The sequence below is a fragment of the Cetorhinus maximus genome, chromosome 22, assembly GCF_964194155.1.
Source record: "Cetorhinus maximus chromosome 22, sCetMax3.hap1.1, whole genome shotgun sequence".
Taxonomy (NCBI): Eukaryota; Metazoa; Chordata; class Chondrichthyes; order Lamniformes; family Cetorhinidae; genus Cetorhinus; species Cetorhinus maximus.
The window spans coordinates 11,894,912-11,912,671 of record NC_135900.1 but is presented as its reverse complement, the minus strand read 5'-3'; the positions used below and the strand labels follow the sequence as shown (position 1 = coordinate 11,912,671).

The 17,760-nt window shown below is 42.2% G+C and overlaps 1 protein-coding gene across 2 annotated transcripts in view; it reads left to right on the top strand.

The window, feature by feature from the left end:
- The window catches only part of xpot (exportin, tRNA (nuclear export receptor for tRNAs)), a 49,246-nt gene extending 40,358 nt beyond the window's left edge, over positions 1 to 8,888 (top strand). For both annotated transcript variants that reach the window (XM_078567806.1, XM_078567805.1), the window contains exons 24-25: positions 6,583 to 6,639; positions 8,344 to 8,888. In XM_078567806.1, coding sequence (XP_078423932.1) covers positions 6,583 to 6,639; positions 8,344 to 8,370 — 84 coding nt within the window. In that variant the 3' untranslated portion in view covers positions 8,371 to 8,888. The remainder of the gene's footprint in view (positions 1 to 6,582; positions 6,640 to 8,343) is intronic.
- The last annotated feature ends 8,872 nt before the right edge of the window (positions 8,889 to 17,760 follow it).

Genomic DNA, 17,760 nt, shown 5'->3' with positions numbered 1-17,760 from the left:
CGATTTGCTTCCTCTTGAGGGAAAAATGCCCAATACATCAGGAAGGCTCAGCCTTTCAGTGCTGGATTATACAGAAATGTGAACCTCCCTGTGCGAGAAAGTGTGCACAAGATTCCAAAATTGCCCTCCCCATGCAGAATTTAAGTTCTCTATTTTGTTACAACAAATTTTCCTCTCCGAACCACCTCCCCACCCCGTTCTTTCTATATTACTGCATCAAAGATCAGTCTTTTTCCAGTCTCCGATTTAACTGATGTGGGACCAAGTTAAATTGGGCTTGTGCATAAGCATTCACCAATAGAAAGAATTAACAATAGCTCCATAGGCTGGATAAACTGAGCCTAATGAGCTATAGTTTAGGTATCCTAGCTTTATGTAGATGTGTCACATAGCCTTGCATAGTATTTACAGCACAAAAACAGGCCATTTGGCCCAACTGGTCCATACAAGTGTTTATAATTTACACATGTCGCCTCCCACTCTTCTTCAGTTCACCCCCTCAACATATCCTGTTTCTTCTTTCTCCCTCATGTGCATATCTAGCTTCACCTTAAATGCATCCATGCAGTTTGCCTAAACTAATCCTTGTGGTAGAGCTCCATATCGTAACCAGTCTCTGGATAAAGAAGTTCCACTTGAATTCCTCATTGGATTTGTTAGTGACTAGTATTTATGGTTCCTAGTTCTAGTTTTACCCTCCCCGCCCCCTGCCATCATCATCTCTACGTTTACCCTATCAAAACCTTTCATAAATCTTGAAAACCTCTATCAGGTCACCCCTCAGTCATCTCTTTTGTGGAGATAAGAATCCCAGTCTGTTATGATGGGTATAACTTCAGTTCTGGTATTATTCTGGGTAATCTTTTTTGTTTTGGTTTGCACGTTCTCCAGTGTCCTTTCTATAATAAGGTGGCCAGAACATTTCATATCACTCTGTGTGGTCCAACAATGCAGGATATTTTAGGTTATTTAGGAGCTGGGGTAGAGAACCATCCTGAGTCTGCAACTGAATACAAAACAAAAAAACTTTTTGTTTATTCCCCTTTGCCCTTGCCCCTCTCTTTCACCCCATCCACCCCCCCACCCCCCTGTCCTCCCCAACAACCCTAACCCTGGGTTCTGCATAACCCTTTTTATTTAACTTCAAGATTGTAAAATGAAATGCTGAGTACAAATGTTTCCATGTGAGTGAGCATGGTTGTCAAGCAGTGAATGGGGTTTGCTTGTTTGCATCCCACACCCTACCTGTGGTGTGATTAACAGAGCCTGGTCATCAATAGCCTAATACTGAAACTGTGGAACAATGGATAATACATTGAAGCCACTGGACAGCAGAAAGAGAAATACTCGGTAGCTCAGGCAGCATCTGTGGAGAAGACAGAATGAACATCGATACACGTGTACATACATACATGCATGCTGGCTGGCCGGAGTGGGCCACTCCACTCTGAACCTGCTCCACCATTCAATAAGATCATGGCTGATCTGACTGTAACCTCCCACCTACCTCTTCACCTCCTTGTTTGTCAAGAATCTATCTACCTCTGCCTTGAAAATATTCAAAGATTCTGCTTCCACTGCCTTTTGAGGAAGGGAGTTCCAAAGACTCACTACCCTCTGAGAGAAAAAATTTCTTCTCATTTGTCTTAAATGGGTGACCCCTTATTTTTAAACAGTGACCCCCTGGTTCTAGATTCTCCCACAAGAGGAAACATCCTTTTCACATCGACCCTGTCAAGACCCTCAGGATCTTAAAGGTTTCAAACAAGTTGCCTCTTGCTCTTCTAAACTCTATTGGGTACAAGCCTACCCTGCCCAATCTTTCTTCATAAGATAGCCTGTCCCTTCCTGATAGTTTAGTAAACCATTGCTGAACTGCTTCTAATGCATTTACACCTTTCCTTAAATAAGGAGACCAGTACTGTACACAGTATTCCAAATCTGGTCTCACCAGTGTCCTGTACAACTGAAGCATAACCTCCCTACTTTTGTATTCAATTACCCTCACAATAAACAATAACATTCTATTAGCTATCCTGATTACTTGCTGCCCCTGCGTACTAGCCTTTTGAACCTCAGAGCCCTGCAATTTCTCACCATTTAGATAATATGCTTTTTTATTCATCCTGCCAAAATGGACAATTTCACATTTGCCCACACACTTAACCTACCTGTGTCCCCTTGTAGCCTCCTTATGTCCTCTTCAAAATTGACTTTCCTTCCTACCTACCTTTATATCATCAGCAAATTTATCAACCATACTTTCAACCCCTTCATCCAATTCATTTGTATAAATTGTAAAAAGTTGAGGGCCCAGCACTGATTCCTGTTGCACACCATTAGTTACATCTCACCAACCAGAAAAAGACCCATTTATAACTACCCACTGTTTCCTGTTAGCTAGCCAATCTTCTATCCATGTCAGTGTTATCCCCTACACCTTGAGCTTTTATTTTCCGTAATAACCTTTAATGTGGCACCTTATCAAATGTCTTCTGGAGATCTAAGTACAGTACATCTACCAGTTTCCCCTTTATCCAGAAGTTGATGTTTCAGTTCTTAGACCCTTCCTCGGGGCTAGAATGTGTTGCAGATGGATACCATTTTTAAAAGGACGGGAAGCAAACACCATACACATACACAGGAAAATAAATATAATCTGTGAAGTGCTTAGGTGGAAAACAGAACATTGCTAAATGAGAAAAAGAGCCATGGAGCGTGTGAATACTGTCGATTGTGGCGTATAAGTCCACCTGGCGTATAGGTAACCCCAGTTTTTCAGCACCAAAAATCACGGCTTTGCCTATACACGGCATATAAGTCGACCCCCACTCCCCTCCCGTTTTCGGCTACTAAATGCTATGCTTGTATTCATAGTCAGCTTCAATTTTTCACCCCAGAAATGCACGTTTTACTTAGCTTATCCTTTAAGATGGTGCATGGGATCAAGCGGGCAATACAGGCAGTGTCGCAAAGAAGATGCGCAGAAGTTTAAGACACGCCTACACAGAGCAGACCACGTACAGCATGGCGAGTGACGAACAGAAACAAGCCCTCAGGTTTAAAAAAAAAAGAGTGAAGTATGAAGCTGCTTTCAAGCTAAAAGCAGTAACATTTTCTACCTTGTCAAATAACTGTGCTGCAGTGAGGGAATTTGGTGTTAATGGAAAAACTGGTACGAGAATGGAAGGAGAAGGAATGCCCCATGAAGATGTCCAAAACCAAATGTGAACTGGACCAGCCACTGGCTTGATCTTGGGGTGCATGTATCAGAATGGGTCCTCGAAAATCATCTGGTTACGTCGTCATCAGAAATGCAATGCATATATACGCACTTAAGTGGGCCAAATCAAACCCAGAGCCCAGCAAAAATTTCAGACTGACAGCTAGTTGATGTAGCTGCTCTATGGAACAAAACAGTCTAGTGTTGTGACAGAAGACCAAGGCCGCTCAGTGAATACGAATAGATCTCGGTGCCAAAATTACATTCCCAGCAGTTCATCAGACAGAAGCAAAAACACGAGTGCCCATTAAGTCACATCAGCAACATGGATGAAACGCCCATGAATTTCGATATGGCCAGCAGCCACACTGTGAAGTGGTAAGATCCGAGAACAGTGAAAACCACAGGACCTGAGAAGACATTCATGGTGGTACTAGCCTGCATGGCCGATGGAATGAAATTAAAGCCTATGGTAATTTTCAAACATAAAACCATGTTCAACGTCAGGTTCCCTGCAGGAGTTTTTGTGCAGATCCATCATAATGGCTGGATGGATGACAATGGGGTGAAGTTATAAGATGAGAAAGAGGAAAAGGAGGTGGCCATTCGGCCCCTTGAGGCTGCTCTGCCATTCAATAAGATCTGATTGTGGCCATAACTACTTTCTTGCATGTCCCTCAAAAGCTTCGATTCCCTTGTCGATCAGATATCTGAATACTGTTATGGCACAGCGGATGGGTAAATGCCGAGAGGGAAACTTGAAACAGCTGCCACAACTGTTATGCAATTTATATTTTATTTCGAGATGCGTGCCTTGAATTCAGTAGTAATAAGTCCACCAAGTCTTAGAGGTTTTTTACAAAACTGTATTAAACATTTATTAATAGAAGAAAAGATTTTAAGCACATACGTCTACAAATTACTGCTATAGTAACTCCTAAATCCCCTATTTAATCTGGCTCCCAATTACACCTCCATTAAGGCAACAGTAAAAACAAGTAAATTTCAACAGGCAAAGCACACAATACCCTGGACAGTGATATTCACAGTGAGTTTTCTTAGCTTCGGTTCCTGTAGACAGCAACTTGATGCATGTAGGCTGGAGGCTTTTCACACTTGTTAGATCTTAGAATTCTTCTTCCTTACACATAACCTCATCTCCTTTATACACATTTCTCCCTTTTTAACGTAAATTCCATTGTTCCAATATGTCTTTGCAACTTTTCTCAAAATATAAATCTTTCATAGTACTCGTCAGTAATCTTTGGGGAAAAATAAACAGTTTTTCTTACCACCTTATGGCTAGGTGTAACATCTCATCATCTCTTTGAAATTCAGACTACTCTGGTTTATCTAAAAGTGCAAATGTTCCTCACATCTCTCACTCTAAAACTTCAACCATGTTTACGTATTTAGCATTTCGAACCTAGCTTCCCTTCTTATAACTCAAAAGCTCCATACTAGCTATCTTCAATTCAGTTAAATCCCCCACACACATCCACACAGAGAAACTAATCCAAACCCCACTATTAACCTACCTTTACAATAAATCACAATATTATGAAAATTATTATATTTTCATGACGATACATTCAAGGCTAAGTCAGACAATGACCCAACCTCCACTGCTATCTGTGGAAGAGCATTCCAAAGATTAACAGGGAGATTAAGAGGGAAGAATCTCCATCTTAAATGGGAGACCCCTTATTTTGGAACTGTACCCCCTAGTTCTAGATTCTCCCTTGAGGGGAAACATCCTCTCAGCATCCACTCAGTCAAGCCCCCTCAGAATCTTTTATGTTTCAATAAGAGCATTTTTCATTCTTCTAAACTCCAATAAGTATAGGCACAACCAGCTCAACCTTTCCTCATAAGAGAACCCCTTTGTCCCAAGAATCAGCCAAGTGTACTTTCTCCGAACTGCTTCCAAAGTAACTATATCCTTCCTTAAGTAAGGAGACCAAAACTGTACACAGTAATCCAGGTGCGATCTCGCCAATGCCCTGTACAACTGTAGCAGGACTTTTTAAAAATATTTTTTATACTCCATCCCCCTTGTAATAAAGGCAGTTTTAAAACATTCCGTTTGCATAGATGATGGACAAGCTTTGGGGAGTCAGCTGGTGAGTTACTCGCCTCAGAATTCCCAGCTACTGACCTGTTGTTGCAGTTATGAATCAATATGTATGGAAAAAGCCTACGTAAAGAATGCAGCTTATTAGCATGGGACATGTTCAGATCAGGAGGCGACTGAGAAGAAACAACACCTACATTGCAGTTATACCATAGGATCTAATGTTCATAGTTCAAGCTTTGGACCTGTGCCTCAACAAACCATTCAAGGATCATTTTCACACCGAATGGAATAGGTCGATGGCTGACAGAGAAAAAAGCCTTCTCAAAGAGTGGAGATGTGTGCGCTGGCCCACTTGGTGTTTTGGGCAGTTTCATTATCAAATCGTGAGATGCTATTAGTGCATAAAGTGTCATCAGATCATTCAAAAAATGTGGAATATCCAATTCAGTGGATGGAGAAGATGATTTGTTGTGGAGGGAAATACCAGTATATCCATCTCCCACATTGCCAGTACCTGCTTCTAAAGCAAAATTAGGAGCTGCAGTTTAAGATCTGAAGTAGTTGGTCACTATTAATGCAGTGGGCTGCAAAGTGCTTCAGGTCTGTTCGATGAGCTTATGGTGATCTTCATTGGTTACTGTGTAGAAGGCCAGACATGAGGTCAGAGTGGGTCTGAGAATGGAAATGGCAGCTGACTGAGAGAACTGTAGACATCAGAGGCATTCAGCAAAGTGATTACCCAGTTGTTTTTGATTTTCCCCAATGTAAAGGAGATCTGAGAGCAGTGACTATAAAGTATATTAGTTTGGAGGAAGTACCCCTGCCTCACATGGGTGTGTGGGGGCCTTATACAGTGATGTGAAAGGAGGTACATTGGATAGGGCTTCCCCTTCCCCTTTCCCTGTCCTGTCAATTGCATGATGTCTATCCATAACATCATCCAATCCTGCCATGATGTGACCCAATACCTGGAGTGTATCAATAATGAACTTTGGTATGCGAATAAACCAATTTGAGCCTCATCAGGCTGGGGTTGGAACACTTCCTGGCCAAAGTAACGTAAACCAGAGACAAGTATCCCACCCTTCACTCCCTGACACCTGTTGGGATTGGCTGCAACAGAAATATCTGAATGCATAAAAGATGTCTGTGTGCACACCCTCTTACAAAAAAAAACTGCTTTTTACCTTCATCAAAAAGCCTTTCTCTTGTAATAATCTGCTAAAGCTGAACTGGGAAGGAAATCTTCCAAATGTTTATTCTTGTATATTTATATTTACAGGAGTTCTGTCAAGCGCTTCAACAAGCTGATGGAAAAATCTTTAAAAATTATCTAAAGGTAGGTTAACGTGGACAATGGGGTTCTGTAAATATAGAAATGGGGTAATCTATTGTTATGATCTTTCAACACTTCAGTAGATTTTTAGCAGTACCAGATTTGTTAGTCATGAGCACTGGTATGGGTGAAATTACTCGCCTTCATCTGAAGCTTTTCACTGGTAGTGTCATGTGCTTGTCGTAGAGCTTTGTAAACCTGTTACTCCATACGTACAGCTCCATGGACACCCTGTATGTAAGCCTTGGTGCTAGTTGTATATTTGGTTATGGATGGCATCACATTTGAGTATGTGTGGCCTTTTGACAGGGATACTAAACACGAGTGGGAACATGGGCTGAATTTCTTCTCCTTAGGTCAAAAAGGCTAGTTGGGAGCACTTCCCCTTTCATTCATCTGACTAAAAATAATCAAACTCTGCAGACTTTGTGGCTCGCTTATATGGCGTTTTTACAAAATGAGCCATTGGATAATGTGTTGCAATGCCCAGTAACTAAAGACTGCTCATCCGATATTCAGTACTGAATGAACAGAAATTTCCTCCAATGAAATATTGGGATGACTGAAATCGCTGTTTTTGGATCCCGCAACAAGCATTCTTTCCTAACAGCTGACTCCAATCCTCTCCCTGGCAACAGTCTGTGATTAAGCTAGTCTGTTCACAACCTTGCTGTCACATTCGACCCCGAGATGAGTTTCCAGCCTCATATTTGTGCCATTACTAAGACTGCCTAATTCCACCTCCATAACTTCACTCGCCTCAGCTCATCTGATGCTGAAACCCTCATTCCTGTCTTTGTTACCTCCAGACTCGACTATTTCAATGCACTCTTGGCTGGTTTCTCATTCTAGCCTCTAAACTTTGAGTTCATCCAAAAACTCTTAACTCGCACCAAGCTGCATTCCCTTACTACCCCTGTGCTCTTGGACTTACATTGGCAAGCACCGTCTTTTATTTTAAAGTCCTCATCCTTGTTACCGGACCCCTCCGGCTCACCCCTCCCTATCTCTGTAATCTCCTCCAGCCCCATAACCATTCGAAATATCTGCACTCCTCTAATTCTGGCCTCTTGTGCATCCCCGATTTTAATCGCTCCACCATTGGTGGCTGTGCCTTTAGTTGCCTAGGCCCTTAGCCGTGTAATACACTTTTTCTATAGCTCTCCATCTCTCTACCCCGCTTTCCTCCTTTAAGATATTACTTAAAACCTACCTCTTTGACCATGCTTTTGATCATCTGACTTAATGCCTATGTGATCTGGTGTCATACCTTGTTTTATAATGCTCTTGTGAAGCAACTTGGGACATCTTATTGCATTAAAGGTGCTGTATAAATATGTTGTTGAGTCCTCCACTTAAACCTGTCCTGGAACAGTTGGTACCCCGAGTTGTTTGTGGTATTTGTGCTGGAGCAAATCTGTGAAGGGAGTAGAGTTCAAGAAACCAGGTGTAGATTGTCCTCTGGAGTTGCAGCCACAGTGATATGCACCTGTACCAAATAATGGATGACAATGGAGATTTCCCAAGCTTGCTATCTAAAGATTTATAAATGTCAAACAAAATAAGCATGCAATTGTCCTTGTATTGTGTCAAACTCTGTGGTGAAAGCAGCACAGCATTATAAATTAATGGGCATTGCCATTCCAAAATATATCTCTCAAAAGCCCTTAAAATAGCAGACTAACTTTTTTTTCCCCCCTCTTGCAGGTATTCTTTCAGCGGGCAAAGCCTTGAGAATGGATCTAAAGACCCTTTTTAGCATTTCAAGAGTCTACATTTCATTTCATTTATGCAGATCGCCCTTGGTAAGGTTGCAAAACCTTGTGCGGTTCCAAAGAGGCTTTCTGTGTTTTGTGTAGGCTGCCTATTTTAGCTCATTTTTTATTTAAATTACATTGAAGTAATTTGTTAACCGATTACTTATATTGTCTTATTAGACTGTTTATTGCGAAGGTGGCGGTGCTATTGCCCAAGCACTGTCATTCCTGTATAAAAAACTTCAAATTACGTGCTGTGGTATGAATGCAGCATTTGAATTACATATTATTTTAGCCTTTCTTGGACAAAAATGTATTCAAATGAGCAGAGTTCATTGTAAAATATGGAATTTTTCTTGTTAATAGTGGTTGGCCATCACATTATATGTAAATTTTTATGGCTTGATGAGAAAACATTGTCCTAGGTGTCTAATAAGCTAAACATGAATTTCAGTCCCAGGCATATAATGAACTAAAATAAATTTCAGTCAGACGTCTTTGCAAGTGTTTTATTGCTTTTTGGAAATCCAAAATAAGTGTTTGTCTTTCATGTTGTTTGCCTCTTATCCTTTACTCAAAGCAACAGTTTGAACTATTATCCCCTGCTTTCATCCAGTGTGAACACGTTTTCCCTGTATAATGCCCTGATCTTTCTGTATCTGAGCATGTAAAGAAAGATACAGTAGCAAATTGCTTCGCCGTTTAGATTCTGAGCATTTCAAAGTTTAAGTAGACTTGCAAGAATATAAACCTGTTGGGCTCTTGAATTTCCATCCTGAGTAGTGGTGGCTTAAAAACACTAATGCGAACCTTGAACTAAGGACTGCTCAGATATTTTCTTCATTTGCCACTGAGGAGAATCCTGACGTTGGGGAACTCTAGTGACTAAAAGAGGTTTATTATTTACGAGTCATGTATAAAAATGTTAAACCAAGCTTTTGTGGTCACTGAACAATCCTGGGCTCTGTCACAGCTTTGAATTTGTGGTACTCTGTATTTCTTGAAAACCAATGCCTTGCTCCCTGAACATAATTTGCTCTTTGCCCACTTAATATATTACAGGATGACTTGCATGTATATTACGTCTTTAATGTAGGAAAAACTTGTCAAATGTGGGTGCAACACAAGTGGATCCCAAGCCCAAAGAGGGAGATAGTAGGAAGGATTAGAGTTTCCTCCAGTTAAGCATTAGGAAGACCAGTGTTCCAGTGGAGCCAGACTGTTCACAAATTGTGCCCTATTAAACTGTGCTGAACTTACAACTCTGTAGTCTCTCCATCACCAACACAACCTACCTCCACCTCAATGCACCAAGCCTCCTATGGTAGCAACTTCCAAATCAATGACCAGCTAGAAGGACAAGGACAGCAGACTTATGGGAATGCAATCACCTGGAAGTTCCCCTCTAAGTCACACACCATCCTGACTTGGAAATATATCATCATTCCTTCACTGTCGCTGGGTGAAAATCCTGAAACTCCCTTCCTAACAGCACAGTGGGTGTACCTTCACCACAGACTGCAGCAGTTTGAGAAGTTGGCCTACCACCACCTTCAAGGGCAATTTATGGTGGGCAATAAATGCTGGCCTAACCGGTGATGCCCACATCCTGTGAGAAAATTAAAATGAATGTCACCTGCCTGTGTTAGCCTGTCTACTGCTGAAACCTACAGACTATTCTAGTGCCATCCTTTATGCTCCATAAACCCTTTGAAATGTGCATTTCCAATTTTAAATGATAAGGAGCAAAAGTATAGATGATTTACATTTTTTTACTGAACATTTTTACTCTTACAAAGCATTGTACTGACTTTTCAGTTTATCCTTAATGTGTATGACCATTCTGGTTTTCTTTGCAGTTTGACCTGACTTGATGCTCCCTACTGGGTAAATAACAGCATTTCCTTCCCCACACCAGCCACTGAGCATTGTTCATTTGGACCAAGTTGTTCTTTGAGCCTTATCCTTCCTTTATTTCTCTTCCTCACGTAAGAACCCTATTTTCCTTCGGCCTTGTGCCGATTCAGCTCTAGCTCTTACTACTTGACGTTTTATTGCTCAGGTTTTGTATCCTACTTTCTGGATTTAGCAGTGGTGGCTGACCTCATGGCTTTCCACAAATTTGCACCATGTTTTCCTTGTGCATTTAAAATCGTGGCAGGGTTTGATGGGATAGACGCAGAGATGTTTCCACTTGTGGGGAGTCTAAAATTAGCTATTAAATATAAAATGATCAATAAAACCAATAGGGAATTCAGGAGAAACTTCTTTACCCAGAGTCGTGAGAATGTGGAGCTTGCCAGTGTACGGGCCAGTTGAGGCGTACAGCATAGCCTTGTAGGGGCAAGCTAGATAAGTACATGAAGAGATGATAATAGATTGTTATGCAGGTGGTGGGGAGATTGGGCTCATGCAGGGCATAAATACCAGAATGGACCAGTTGGGCTGAATGGCCCATTTGTGCTGGCATTCCAGTTTCAAATGGGTTGTACTGCACCAGATTCCTTTAAACGTGCATTCTTAAGCATCTTTGGTATTCCCTTATTGCAAAAAGAAACATTTGCCCAGAATAACTCCAATTTTATTCATCATGGTATACTGTAGTTTGGCAACATGTGTGAAACTAGGACATGTACCCATAAAGCAGGATATCTCGAGATTTGGAGTTGCGGGGGATGGGAGGGCAGGTGCAATGTGGATGATAAAAGTAGGGGAACATTGTGGATAAATTAACGTAGAGGGTTCTAGGGCTTTAGGTTTGAACGCCTGCACCAACTTATCAGATCAAAGGGTGTGCAGATTCACGGAAACACAATTTAGATATTATTTGCATTGGCTAATATCCCTGTGACTAGAAAGTAGATGGGACTTGGGGTTGTACCTCATGGCCGCTGTCATCTGGAACTTATTTTTGATCGCCTTATGTGGTTGGACGACAATTTTTCAGACTCTTTTGCCCCCTGTTATTTGACCTCGTCCTCTTCACCCAGGTACCATACTCTTGAGGGTATTGGCAACCCATGGGCTTCCATTGGATTGGTCCATGATTATGGTTTGCCTTTTCATTCTGCAGTATGGTTGACCAGGAAACTCTCCCACTCTTACCGCCTGCCATCGGGCGTGTTGAAAGGATTTACAGGCTGATGGTCAGACCTTTTGGCCACATTATGAACGCACTTTCTGTGGTCAAGTCCCCAGAGTGGGACTTGAACCCGGAGCTTCTGGCCCAGCGGTAGGGACACAACCAATGTGCCACGTGACTTCCCTTGTTATTTGACTTTTTTTTTTAAATCCAGCTTTCTCTTTGCCTCTTCCAGAAGATTACATATGTGAAGTGTGAAGGAACACTTCAGAGTTGTGATGCTATGTGTCTCGAACAGGTTCAATGAGCCAAATGTCTATTTTTTTGTGAATGTTCAATTTAAATGGGGGAAAAGAAACGGAAATGCAGCAAGCCAATCAGAATCTGTAGAAAGAACAGAATCTCGATGTTTCGGGTGTTTTCTGTGGTTCAGTAAAATAGCACACTCACTTCAGAGTCGGAGCTTGTGGGTTCAAGCCTCCACTTCAGAGACTTAGGCACTGCATTTCAGCTGAGGCTCCCAGTGCAGTATTTGGGGAGTGCCGGATTGTCAGAGGTGCTGTCTTTCGGATGATGTTAAACTGAGGCCCGGTTTGCCCCTTAAGGTGAACATAAAAGACTCCGTGGCACTATTTTGATCAAAAGCAGGCAAGTTATCCCTGGCATCCGGTCTTCAGCCAACACATGGACTGCAGAGGTTCAAGAAGGGGGCTCACCACCACCTTCTTGAGCAACTGGGGACGGGCAACATAGGCTGGCCTTGCCAGCGATGTTCACATCCCATGAAAGAATAAAGATAAACCCTAAAACTGATTATCTGGTCATTTTTCAATGTTGTTTGTGGAACCTTAGTGTGCATAAATTAGCTGCCATGTTTTTGACACTTTGAAAGTTGTTCATTGACTGTAAAGCACTTTGGGATGTCCTGAGGTGGTGAAAAGGGCTAGAAATGAAAGTCTCTTTCTTTGGGTGCATATTGTAAGAACACTGGGGTCAGTACCCCACCCCACCCCAAAAGAAAATCGCCTTAACTTCTCGACAAGGAATCACCTGAGATTTACCTTCTCACCTGAGTCTTCACTTTAGGAGTAATTGATGCGCAGATGTGACTCACCAAATTCTCTCACATCAACCAGTTGCATTGGCTTGTGTAAGACCAATTTGGATACACAGAAGCTTATCAAATCATCAACGAAATCAGTCAAGTTATGAACTAATAATTGTTAATTAACTTCAGAATCATAATTAATAACACCTAAACTGAAATACTGAGCAGGCTCATAATCAGTCGTCAAGATTACCAGAATTTCGAGTGTTTAAAAATTGAGTAAAAGATTGCATAAACTTTGCCTTGTGACAAGAAGATAGAATAATATCTTTAATGTTATTGGAAATTACTTTAAAATAGAGTTTAGTGGTATGTGTGTGTGTCTCAATTGGATTAAAGCCAGCTGGTCTAGAGGCTTTGATGTATAGAAGAGAAATAGGTTTGAAATGTTAATTAGGTAAACATGGGGGCAGTTTGCATTTTTCTTTGAATTCAACCTACACTAGTTTATGTAAAGAGAGGGAGTGAAATAATACACCTGAAGCTCAGAAAAGTGTTTGTTTATTTTTCCCAAGGGTTACTAGTAAAGTAGGTATTATGACAGGGTCTTATCATTAGCAGGGGTAAAGTTCAAAAGACATGGTGATACAATGAAAAATTGCATTCAAGGAGGAAAAGATGTATTAAGGAAGAGAAGGCTGTTGGTTAAAAAGGAGAGGGATTCTAAAATACAAAGCCTCCAGCCCGTAAGCCTCAAGCTGCTGTCTGCAAGGACCCAGAGCTGAAAGAAACTCATTTTGAATGTGACTGTCTAGAGTGCGCTTTGCCAGGGGTCTGTTTAAATCTGCTTTTTACTCTTGCCTTAATGGAGGTGTAACGAGGAGTCAGATTAATTAGGGGATTTTTGTAGTTATAGTAATTTTGTAGAGATATGTATGTAATTACAATTTTTCTTGTATTAATAAATGTTTAGTTTTGTAAAAACCTCTTGAGACTTGGTGGTCTTATTACTGCTGAATTCAAAGCCTGTGTCTCGAAACATACAAATTGCAAAATGGGTTATGACAGTTGTTTCAAGTTTCCCTCTGGGATTCGAAAAGCTCGGCATTTACCATCAGCTGTGGCATAATACTCGTAAACCCTGGAACATGTAAGGTGGTTTGATTGAGGTTTTTAGTACCTTGTTAGGAATTAATGGGGTAGATAGAAACCTTTCCCAGTGACGAGTGAGTCCAGGGTAAGGGTGCTAACCTTAAAATCAGAGCTAGGCCATTCATTAAAGAAGCAAATAAGCACTTTCTACACGTAAAAGGTGATAGAAATGTGGAACTCTCTCCCACAAAAAGTAGTAGATGCTAGATCAATTAATAATTTTAAATTTGATATTGATGAATTTGGAAGCCAAGGATGATATGGGATTTGAAAGCAAAGAGGGCGAATGGAGTTAGCATACAGATCAGCTATGACCTCGTCAAATGGTGGAACAGACTGGAGGGGCTGAATGGCTGCCTCCTGTTCCTGTGTTCCTATATTTAACAAAATGAATAACAAGGTTATAAAGGCAATAGTTGTAGCACAGTAATGCATAGAATCTCACAGTGCAGAAGAGGCCCTTCGGCCCATCGAGTTTGCACCGACACGTGAGAAACACCTGACCTACCTACCTAATCCCATTTACCAGCACTTGGCCCATAGCCTTGAATGTTATGACGTGCCAAGTGCTCATCCTAGGTACTTTTTAAAGGATGTGAAGCAACCCGCCTCCACCACCCTCCCAGGCAGCGCATTCCAGACCATCACCACCCTCTGGGTAAAAAAGTTTTTCCTCACATCCCCCCTAAACCTCCAGCCCCTCACCTTGAAATTATGTCCCCTCGTGACTGACCCTTCAACTAAGGGGAAAAGCTGCTCCCTATCCACCCCGTCCATACCCCTCAATCTTGTACACCTTGATCAGGCCGCCCCTCAGTCTTCTTTGCTCCAACGAAAACAACCCAAGTCTATCCAACCTCTCTTCATAACTTAAATGTTTCATCCCAGGCAACATCCTGCTGAATCTCCTCTGCACCCCATGCAGTGCAATCACATCTTTCCTATAATGTGGCGACCAGAACTGCACACAGTACTCCAGCTGTGGCCTCACCAAGGTTCTATACAACTCCAACATGACCTCCCTACTTTTGTAATCTATGCCTCGATTGATAAAGGCAAGTGTCCCATAAGCCTTTTTCACCACCCCACTAACATGCCCCTCCGCCTTCAGAGATCTATAGACACACACGCCAAGGTCCCTTTGTTCCTCAGAACTTCCTAGTGTCATGGCGTTCATTGAATACTTCCTTGTCAAATTACTCCTTCCAAAGTGTATCACCTCTCACTTTTCAGGGTTAAATTCCATCTGCCCATTTGACCATCCTGTCTACATCTTCCTGTAGCCCAAGACACTCAACCTCACTGTTAACCACCCAGCCAATCTTTGTGTCATCCGCAAACTTACTAATCCTACCGCCCACATAGTCATCTATGTCGTTTATATAAATGATGAATAATAGGGGACCCAGCACAGATCCCTGTGGTATGCCACTGGACACTGGCTTCCAGTCACTAAATTATCCTCTGTTATCATCCTCTGTCTCCGACAGCTAAGCCAATTTTGAATCCACCTTATCAAATTACCCTGTATCCCACCTGAACCAGTGAATATGGCCAGTAGGACTAAGAGGAAGGGCAGGCAGGGAGAAATTACTGAACACAGTGGGATTGGGGGTCTGAAATGCATTTGTTTCAATGCGAGAAGTATAACAGGCAAGGCAGATGAGCTTAGAGCTTGGATTAGTACTTGGGACTATGATATTGCTATTACAGAGACTTGGTTGAAGGATGGACAGGATTGACAGATAAAAGTTCCAGGATTTAGATGTTTCAGGCAGGATAGAGAGGGATGTAGAAGAGGTGGGGGAGTTGCACTGCTGGTTAAGGGGAATATCACAGCTGTACGACAGGAAGACACCTTGGTGGGCTCATGCAGTGAAGCAATATGGGTAGAGCTCCGGAATAGGAAGGGTGCAGCCACAATGTTGGGGATTTACTATAGGCCTCCCAGTTGCTGACGGGAGATTGAGGAACAGTTATGTAGGCAGATTTTGGAAAGATGTAAAAGCAATAGGGTTGTTGTGGTGGGTGATTTTAACTTTCCCTATATTGACTGGGAATCACTTAGTGCTAGGGGTTTGGATGGTGCAGAATTTGTAAGGTGCATCCAGGAAGGCTTCCTGAGACAATATGTAGATAGTCCAACGAGGGAAGGGACCTGGTATTAGGGAATGAACCCGGCCAGGTGGTCGAAGTTTCAGTAGGGGAGCATTTCTGGAAAAGTGACCATAATTCAGTACGTTTCAAGGTACTGGTGGATAAGGATAACAGGAGTCCTCGGGTTAAGGTGCTTAATTGGGGGAAGGCTAATTATAACAATATTAGGCAGGAACTGAGGAATCTAGACTGGAGGCGGATGTTTGAGGGCAAATCAACAACTGACGTGTGGGGGGCTTTCAAACGTCAGTTGATAAGAATTCAGGACCGGCATGTTCCTGCTTGGATGAAGGATAAGTATGGCAAGTTTCAGGAACCTTGGATAACGAAGGATATTGTGAGATTAGTCAAAAAGAAAAGGGAAGCATTCGTAAGGGCTAGAAGGCTGGGAACAGATGAAGCCCGTGGAGAATATAAGAAAGTAGGAAGAAACTTAAGCAAGGAGTCAGGAGGGCTAAAAGGGGTCATGAAAAGTCACTGGCAACGAGGATTAAGGAAAATCCCAAGGCCTTTTATACATATGTAAAAAGCAAGAGGGCAGCCAGGGAAAGGGTAGGCCCACTCAGGGACAGAGGTGGGAATATGTGTGTGGAGCCAGAAGAAATGGGAGAGACACTAAATGAATACTTCTCATCAGTATTCACCAAAGAGAAGGACTTAGCAATTGATTTGTCTAGGGAAGAGTGTGTAGATAGCCTGGATCATGTTGAGATCAAAAAAGAGGTATTAGGTGTCTTGAAGAATATTAAAGTGGATAAGTCCCCAGGGCCAGATGGGATCTACCCCAGAGTACTGAGGGAGGCAAGGGAGGAGATTGCTGGGGCCTTGACAGAAATCTTTGTATCCTCACTGGCTACGGGTGAGGTCCCAGAGGCCTGGAGAATGGCCAATGTTGTTCCATTGTTTAAGAAGGGTAGCAGGGATAATCCAGGAAATTACAGGCCGGTGAGCCTTACGTCAGTGGTAGGGAAATTATTGGAGAAGATTCTTCGTGACAGGTTTTACGACCATTTGGAAGCAAATGGGCGTATTAGTGAGAGGCAGTGTGGTTTTGTGAAGGGGAGGTCGTGTCTCACTAACTTGATCAAGTTTTTCGAGGAAGTGACAAAGGTGATTGACATCAGCAGTGGATGTTATATACATGGATTTCAGTAAGGCCTTTGACAAGGTCCCTCATGGCAGACTGGTACAGAAGGTAAAGTCGCAGAGGATCAGAGGTGAGCTGGCAAGATGGATACAGAATTGGCTTGGTCTTAGAAGACAGTGGAAGGGTGCTTTTCTGAATGGAGAGCTGTGACTAGTGGAGTTCCGCAGGGATCAGTGCTGGGACCTTTGCTGTTTGTAGTATACATAAATGATTTGGAGGAAAATGTAACTCAGCTAATTAGTAAGTTCCTGTGCTGTACTTTTCTTTGTTCTTTGTGCATTTGCCTTCTTTATAAGTCTTCCATGTGGGACCTTGTCAAAGGCTTTGCTATAAATTACATCAACTCCACTATCCTCATCTACACACCTGGTCACCTCCTCAAAAAATTCAATCAAATTTGTTAGACATGACCTCCCTCTGACCAAGCCATGCTGACTATCCCTGATCAAACCTTGCCTCTCCAAGTGGAGATAGATTCTCTCCTTCAGAATTTTCTCCAATAGTTTCCCTACCACTGACATGAGACTCACTGGTCTATAGTTCCCTGGCTTATCTCTACAACCCTTCTTAAACAGCGGAACCACATTAGCTGTTCTCCAGTCCTCCAGCACCTCCCCTGTGGCCAGAGAGGAATTAAAAATTTGGGTCAGAGCCCCTGCGATCTCCTCCCTTGCCTCCCTCAGCAGCCTGGGACACAAATCATCCAGACCTGGAGATTTGTCCACTTTTAAGCCTGCCAACACCTCCAATACCTTGTCACTCCCTATTTTTTTTTTTTGTT